This window comes from Pteropus alecto, unplaced genomic scaffold (assembly GCF_000325575.1).
Source record: "Pteropus alecto unplaced genomic scaffold, ASM32557v1 scaffold194, whole genome shotgun sequence".
NCBI lineage: Eukaryota > Metazoa > Chordata > Mammalia > Chiroptera > Pteropodidae > Pteropus > Pteropus alecto.
The window spans coordinates 2,085,139-2,093,520 of NW_006436281.1; the positions used below are offsets into that span (position 1 = coordinate 2,085,139).

The following is an 8,382-nucleotide window of genomic DNA, read 5'->3' on the forward strand; positions in this document are numbered from 1 at the left end:
AGCCCCTCGTCACCCGGTCCCCTGGGCCCAGCCCTCCACCCGCGTGGCTGCCTCACTTCTTGGCAGTGACGGCCTTCTGCAGGTTCCAGAGCTTGAGCGTGCCGTCCTCCGACGCGGTGAGCAGAGCTGACTGGCTGTGGTGGAAAGCCAGGGAGCGGATGCCGTCGTAGTGGGAGCGGAGGGTGAACTTGGGGTTCCACGTCTTCTTAAAGGCATCTTTGCTGTCAGACAGCTGGGGCGTGGGGGGCGGGAGCTACCTCAGTGTCTCCTCTCCCACCCAGCAGTCCTGCAGACACTGACATCCAGGACTCCCCGGCCTGGGGAGCACCCCAGACTAGCCCCGAGCCCTGGACACACCTCATTCCTCCTCGCCCAGCAGCGCCCACCCCGCAACTCAACAAGTTCCTACAGTGTGCTGGGACTGCGCTGGTTCTGGGGAGACAAAGGTGAGCCCAAAGCCCTGCGGTCTCCCAGTTCAGGGGGGCTCAGGGAGACACTCGGATGGCCCCGCCAGGGCACAGGCGTACGGACCACGGGCAGCGCTGTGAATTAAAAGCGTGCCGGGACGAGGCTTTCCTGAGCAAGTGACACGTGAACGAGACTTCACCAGACAAGGGGAGGGGACCGAGAAGGAAACTGCCTGTGCCGCGTGCCCGAGGCAGGAGGCAGCAAGGGTGGATGAGAGCATGAGGAGGGGCTGGAATGCAGAAAGCCAGGGGAGAGTGGCAGAGGGTGCGGCCAGACAGGTTGGCCAGAGCTGAGGAGAGCCACACTGAGGAACCTGCATCTCATCCCAGGAGACACGGGGAGCCCGGCAGGGCCCAGAGCAGCAAGATGACGGGCTGAAACGACCGGCTTGCTGCAGCCAGCCAAGGGGAGCTTGGATCAGGGAAGACGGAAGTGAGGTTAAGCGGCCACGGGGAAGTCTCTCCGAAGGAGAAGCGCGCTTAGACCTGACACTGGGGCGGGGAAATGGAGACAAACAGTGAGCAGAATCCCAGAGATACTGCACACGCCCTGAGGGACGGTGGGGTCACTCTCCAAGTGGGGACCCAGGGTGGGTCACTTGGGAAAGAAGAGCAGCCTGTCAGGCAAGCCTCACCGATCGGCCCCAAGTCAGAGTTCGCATCTGATGAACCCTGTCATCTAGGCTCCGTCCCCCAAGGTCCCCGCCTCAGCTGTCACTTCTAGCACACTTTTTAAGAGCAGAGAATCAGCTGTTGTAGGGTGACTCCATCACTCGCACCACGTCCAGGAGGGGGTCACACTGGGCAGCCCCCTGCAGCAGTGCCCCTGACCTCGCTGGGACCGCCCACCGCCCCATGTCCTGTTACAAGCTGGGGCAGTGTTCTGCCGCAGGGAGGTACACACGTGCCGATTTGGATTCCCAGGTGGCCAGATGCCCCTCACGGACCTCACGCTCAGGACACTGGCCCTAAGGTCGCCCTTCATTCTAGCCTGACGGCCCCTCTGGTCCCCACATGCACCAGATTGGCCTGATCACTTGGTTGCTGGTTGGAGGCCACTTTCTCGTCAAAGGTCAGCTCAATTCCCACCCACACTGCCGCCTGCCTGGAGTCCCCTTCCTCCTCTGACACTATCCTTCAATTCAGTTTCCCCTCGCCTCGCCCCCAGCAGTGGTGGCTCTTGGACTTGGGCTGTGCGTGAGCCGGGGTGGGAGGGAGCATCTCCTGCAGAAGGAGCCTGGCACCATGATGAAGACAAGGGCTCCAGAACCTTCTAGGGCCTGGACTTTGGTGCCCCTGTCAAGTGCCCCGCCCTGTCTGCATCGGCATCTCTTGTCCTCACATGTAAGCGACTGAGCATGGACCACGCAGTCAGCACTTGGCAAGTGCTGGCGCTGCACAGGACACCCGATGGGGGCCGTGGAGGGTGGGGCACCCTGACGACTTACATCACAGCTGAGGTCGTTGTCATTGGTGACGGTGAGATCGGCCAAATCCCCCAGGCTCACCTCCCCGCCCCCGATAGTGTCCATGATGAAGACGTCTGAGGAGAAGCCAAAGGAACCTGGTGGGGGGAGGGGAGGGAGGGGGCAGAGAGGGGCCAGGAGAGAGAGACAGAGAGAGGTAGAGAGAGAGGTGAGGTGTGAGAGAGAGACAGGGACAGGACAAGACCAAGAATCACAGCTGGAAAGAGAGAGACAGGGAGAGACAGACGGACAGGGCCAGACAGGACAAAAAGAGGGGCGGACAGAGACAGACAGACGAACGTTTGGGACAGGGAGGCTGCAGACTGCGGGCGGGGCCTCGACCCTCGGGCCCCGGAAGCCCTGGGCATAGAGGCTCTGCAGCCTCCCTCTGCCACAGGTGCTGCAGGCCCCGTGGGACTGGGCCAGGGTGAAAGGGCCTCTTACCTTCGTGGGGCCGGGGCTGGGGTGTGCCAGGAGGTGGGCCAGTCACTTTGGGGGGCAGCCCATCCACGTCCCGAAGGTCGGCCAAAATTCCCTGGAGTTTGACCCGCCGGCTTTCTATAGGGACAAGCACCAGGCAGGAGTCACCCACCAGCTCAACCCAGTCATGCTCAGGTGATGCTTTCCACACCACCGGAAGCAAGCCTTTCCTACAACCGTGGGGAGGCCAGGAAGCCCTGGCCCCAGGGTGCCTTGGGGCTCAATGTCGGGGTGGGGGTGGGGGACAAGCAGAAGAGAGCGACTCAGCCGGGAACCTCCACCAGCTGCCCTTGCTGGGGCCTCAGTCCCCAGTCATCCTGTGACCCTGAGCGCCTCGAAGCTCAGGGTCACAGGATGAGAGAAAGATGTAGCACTGCCCCGTCTGTCTCTGCCCCTCAAGTCCCCCGCATCCTGTTTCCTCCCAGGGGTCCACCAAGATCTGGACGCACATGCGTGGAGGGCTGGCGGCCCTACTTTAGGAAGAGCCAGGCCCGCCTGTGTCCCCACGGGGATTTTCCAGGGAAGAGGTGCAGGCCTGGCCGCTGTGGCGTGGGCCTCCAGCTTTCCTTGGCCGCCCTCCTCTCAGGAAGTGTCACCATCCGGTGGATACCCTGGGCAGGAAGCGGCTGCAGGTGGCTGTGTGCCCCAACCGCCCTCACTGAGGAAGGCTGGACAGAAAACCCTCCACTCACCCAGCTCATGGTGGGTCCCCTCTCCAGCGCACCGCCGGGGGTCTGGAGAGACCTCCCCGTCCTCTCCTGAGCCCAGGAAATCGAACTCGTTGATGGCGTCCTCTGAGTCATCCTCCTCGTCCTCGTCCTCCATTTCGGGCACCAGGGCCTTGGACGGCAGCTGGGACACAGGGAAAACCAGACAGGTCAGGGGCTCATGCCTAGAGCCCAAGCACACCGGGTCTCTGCAAACAGAGAAATCAGGGTTCCATCTGGAACTGTCCTACATCGGCCACCAGCTCCCTCCCCAAGCCCCACACTTCGGTGGCTGTGCTCCCCCTGCTGGAAGTCTTCAGAGGCTGCACTTTTCTAGGACCGGGTGGTGCCAGGCCCGCGCCTGGGTTTGGAGACCCCTGCCTCCTCACCTCCAGCTCTGACCCCCTCACAGCCCTCCTCCTGGCTTTTGCTCAGGCTGCTCCTGCTCCCCTCAATCCCTGGCAGGCAGCACAGACCTTCTCGCGAAGGAAAGTAAACAGGACAACCTGTTTCGGGGAGAGGGCGGTGCGTTCGAGTCTGGATGAGTGTATGGAAGCGCACAATTAAAGGGGACAGACCCCCGGGTATAACGGTAACAACAAACCCTCACGGAGCACTGTGCCAGCCTCTCTGTACTACTCAGGGCACTGAGCAAGACACATACGATTTCACAACCCCAAATACGAAGTTATCATAGTAACTATCATTCCACGTTACGGATGAGAAAACTCAGACTCAGCAGAGTGAAGGCCCTTGCCCCAAGTGACCAGGTCCAAGCCACCTTTACATGCTCTGGGGTGTGAGCTTCCCTGCGGTTCTCCAAGGTTCCTCAGAACTTTCTAGACTGGCTGGCTTTTTGTTTTCTTATAGAACCGCTGCGTGTTGCTTTTAGAACGAGAGAAAACAACAGCTCCTTCGCTCTAAGAAAGGAAATGCCGGGCAAGTGACTGCGGTGTGCCGTTTCCCACGGTGGGCCTTAACCAGGGCAGGGACGCAATCATCCGTTTTCCTCAGGCCCGTCCCAGACGTGTGAATTCGGGAGCGGCCTGGCACCCGCGTTTGCCCACACGGACGCCTTTCACACGCAGACAGGGAACGACCTGTCGCACGTGATCCTGCACCCTCTCCGGGGGCGGGCATCCCATTTTACACCAAGCACCAGCCAGGGGCCCGTGCACTCGGAGCTTCCGGGAACCCCAGGGTTTGCAGCGATAGCTTTGACGTCTGACTTCTGCTTTGAGGGCCGTCTTAGGAACATGGCCCTCCCCGGCACTGGGTCTGAGGACCACCAGGCTGGACTACCGCCTCTTCCTGAGAACTTTCTCCCGCCTAGGTGGTCCCCGCCTGGCCAGGTGTCCTGGGCACTTGGGGGGCTGGCCTCAGACTGCAAATTCGAGGGTGTGGCTGACCCACTCCCACAGGCTCAGCCCCCCCAAGCTGGGTCTGGGGGTATACATTTGGAGGCAACACCTTTCAGGCGTCCGTGAGAGGCCAGCTTCTGGCCTACATGGGAGGACCCAAGGGATGGCACATAGGCACCTTCCTCTTCCTTCCCAGGAGACCCAGGGTCAAGGTCTAGGTGGCACGCCCAGAGAGGCACGGGCTGGGCTCGGGGCCCCGCAGGACTGAGGAACCACGGGAGGGCCCTGGGCAATTGCGCTCTGCCCATACCACCTGTGACCGACTACTGGTGCCACGCCGCTGCCACGCGCCATACGGCCACCGCCGAGCACATGCTGTGGTCTGCCACTGTGCGGCCAAGGGCTATCTATGAGTGAACTCATTTTAACCGAATCCTCGACAACCCAGAGACAGGGACCATCAGCCCCGGATGCTGAAGCTAAGACAAAAGAGAATCGGGGCCCAAAGTTTCATGGCCAGACCAGTGGCCACTGTGGGAGTCGCAAGCAGGTCTTCCAAGTGATAGACTGGTGACTGAAGGTCTGCTGTGTGCGGCCAGAGGGCCTGGGGAGGCATGAAAAAAAAAAACACCCCACAGGGCACATGGGACGGGGCAGTGGCAGACACAAGGCCTAAGGGAGTGTGACAAGTCAGCGATAATTTCTGACGGGAGGTGCAGGGACAGCAGGGCGGTTTCCCAGAGGAGATAAGACTTGCACAGGAGTGAAAATCCCCAGGGCTGGCAGAAGGGACGGGGACAGTCCTGGAGCGGCCAGGCTCAGACACGTCCTGGTCACCCGCAAGCCCAACTCTAGAGTCCTGGCTCTGCACTATGCTTTCGCGGAGCCCCTGGTCGGGGCAGGACCCTGCGCTGAGCCGTGTAGGGGACACTAGAGAGCGGAGGCCAGGAGGGACCTGGTTGGGCTCTCACAGGGATGGGGGAGGGGAGGATACAGACCTGACACCGGACAGGGAGGACCCAGAGTGGTCTGGGTAAGGACGGGGGAGCCTCCAGGAGGCTCCTGAGCCTGTGCGGGGAAGGGGAGCAAGGGTGAGTCGGGGAAGGCTTCCTAGAGGGGCGTCTGAGGTGGGCCTGAAGGAGAGAGGAGGTTCTGATGAGAGCTTACATTAAGGAAAGGCCATCTCCCACAGGTACCCCTTCACACACATGTGTCTCTGTCTCCACAGTGACGTCCCTTTGCACGTGACTGCTTACGAGCCCTCCCCCAGCCACTAGCTCCTCATTGGGAACTGTGTCCCCATACCCTGTCAGCACAGAGCTGGTCCACAAAGGTCCAAAGTGACATTTACAAGACAGATAAGGCCATGCCTAAGGACAGCGCCGTCAAGATGGCGAAGGCACGGCAGCTCGGCAGTTAAGGAGCAGGGCTGAAATGTGGTGGGAGCTGTATCTCGATGTCACGCTGAGACGCTGAGGGGATCTGGGCCTGGGTCCTGACACCAACAGCAGACTGGATAGTCGCATCCTCTGGAACCACCTCGCGAAGCCGCCCCCCTGCCCCCCACCGTCTAGTTCTAGGTTGAGCCCTGCCCCCACCCTGGCAGAACCCTGGGCCCAGCCACATTCATTCGGGGTGCTGGGGAAAGAATGATGGAAAGACTCCGAGTCTCGGCCTCACGGAGCTCACAATCTACTGGGGGAGACAGAGCCACCGTCACCCAAAACATCTGAGCATGCCTGTGACCAGGCTAGCCTGAAGGAGAGCGTGCTGTAGCAGGGCACCGCAGGGGCCGGCTGGGTCTGGAGAGGTTGGGAAGGGCCTCTCGGGAACACCTGAGTTGAAGAGGGAGGATGGAGGGAACAGGGGTGCAGGCAAGCCGAGACGGGCCCTAACGGGGGGACCTGGCACCTCTGAGGTTACCGAGACAAGGAAACAACGGCTCTGGGATGGGGTCAGGCCACACACAGACCACAGAGGTAGTCCCAGGGGTCCCCACAGGGGTACCCTGCTGCTGAGCACAAAACAGGGGGGTTCCCCTGGAGAACGGGAGGGGCACGTCCTCTGGGCCACACGCTCACCTTCACACGCTGCTTCTTGTGCTGCACGCTGTCCAGCTCGTCGTCCTCGTCACTGTCTTCGTCCTCACAGTTTGGCAGGAAGGGGATCTGTTCCAGCACCGAGCCGCCTAAGCGCTCTCTGCCATCTTTGCCTGCTGCACGACAGGGGGGCAGAGGGGCATTAGTCCTGCCAGGTGACAAAGCTCAGATGGGAGAGCGTGGACCCAGCTCTCAAGGGAGCTGAGCCCACCCTGACTCCAGGAGCCCTAACTGGTCACGCCAAGGCTGCAATCCCAGCCTCTGCCTGACAGATGCTCACTCCAACCCGAACCCTCATTTGGACCACAGACTGGGCCCAACTCCTCACTGAGCTCTGACTCCGAGCTCCAGAGGACCAGCCCCCAACCCTGAGTACACGTCTCCCTGCTAGACAAGAAAGTGCCACTGACCAGCAGGCCCTGTTCCCAGGCCCGGTCACACCACAGGCGCAGGTCAGGTGAGTGGCAGAGACACACCCAGCAGAGAAGAGAAACTGGTCACTATCTATGCTCGGCCCCACGGCCAGCCCGGCCCCGAGGGAGCCTGCACGCTCTGTCACCTCCCACTGACAGATGGCACTCCTGTTCAACCTCCCGGCCTACTCATTAGTGCCTCCCACCGGGTGACATATGTTAGCAAAGGAGGTATTTACCAAACCAGATTTCCAGTTAGAAAGGGGGAAGAATTGGAAGTTCAAGTAAATGCAAACATCCTCCTTTTTTCTCCACTAGGCTGATGCTCTAGAGAGTACTTGTCAACTTCCCAGGTACACGGTTACTGCTTGGTAGAGATCGTCCTCCAGGCCGCCTGATCCAGCCTCACTTCCTGGCCTCCCCGAACGTCTCTGTCCTCAGCTGCAGGACAAGCTGCAGGACCCCGCATGGGGCTTCCTGCCACAACGCTGGCCGCCTCTGACTCAGTCCTCACACCGTCTGTCTGCGCCTGCCACCTATGCTCTCCCTCGGTGACTACAAAGTCCTGTGGCTTTCTAAAACCTCCATGTGCTGGCGAACTAAGGTTAAGTTTAAAAGTCAGGCGCCCCCCCACTCCAGCTCCAGGCTGGCCACTCATCACCTGCACCGGGGGTCATGAGGTACCCCGAAGTCCATCCATGCTAAGCAGCCCCCGTGACGAGTCACTAATCTTCCCCACCTGTGCCAATGCCGCTCCCAGCTGTTCAGACCCAACCCTGCAGTCAGCTCTCGTTCCCCCCTCTCCCCGACATCCAATTCTTTAAATCGTGTCAACTTCCCCTAAAACCCGCCAAGATGTTGACCACTTCTCACCTCCCGACCCAATGTCCCCCATCTCTCCCAACCAGTCTCCCTGCCCCCATTCTGCCCTCCTAAGCGCTCCTGCCCGAAGCAGAGCAAGCATCAGATTCCGTCACCTCCCTGCTGGTAACCACGGGCTTCCCATGGCCCTGAGGGTACCCAGACCGCATGCCCACGTGCTCGCCCCACGGCAGCCATACGGGCCTTTCTGCTGGTTCTGAGCGTGCCAGGTCTCCTCCATCTTGAAAACCTTTCCACTTGCTGTGCCCTCTGCCCAGAACATTCCCCCTCCAGCGACTCGTGTGGCTTACCCTCCATTTCCTGCGCCTCAACACCAGCCGCATGAAGAGACCCCGCCCACCACACCCAAAGCGGCACTGTCTCCCCGACCACTGCCTTGCCTTCTTTCGTGTTCTTCATGGCACCTAACATCCCCTTGCTCATTCTGATGAGTAATAATTACGGACGAGGGCCGCACCCATGTTTCATGACCCGCTGGGTGCCGGCCTGTGGCCCAGGGCTGCCTTC

General features: G+C 60.8%; 1 protein-coding gene across 1 annotated transcript in view; it reads right to left on the reverse strand.

Moving 5' to 3' along the window:
• Positions 1 to 8,382, reverse strand: part of STRN4 (striatin 4) — a 17,598-nt gene that overhangs the window by 5,289 nt on the left and 3,927 nt on the right. Inside the window, 5 exon segments of the mRNA XM_025046733.1 lie at positions 43 to 232; positions 1,916 to 2,031; positions 2,378 to 2,491; positions 3,106 to 3,265; positions 6,563 to 6,696. Coding sequence (XP_024902501.1) covers positions 43 to 232; positions 1,916 to 2,031; positions 2,378 to 2,491; positions 3,106 to 3,265; positions 6,563 to 6,696 — 714 coding nt within the window.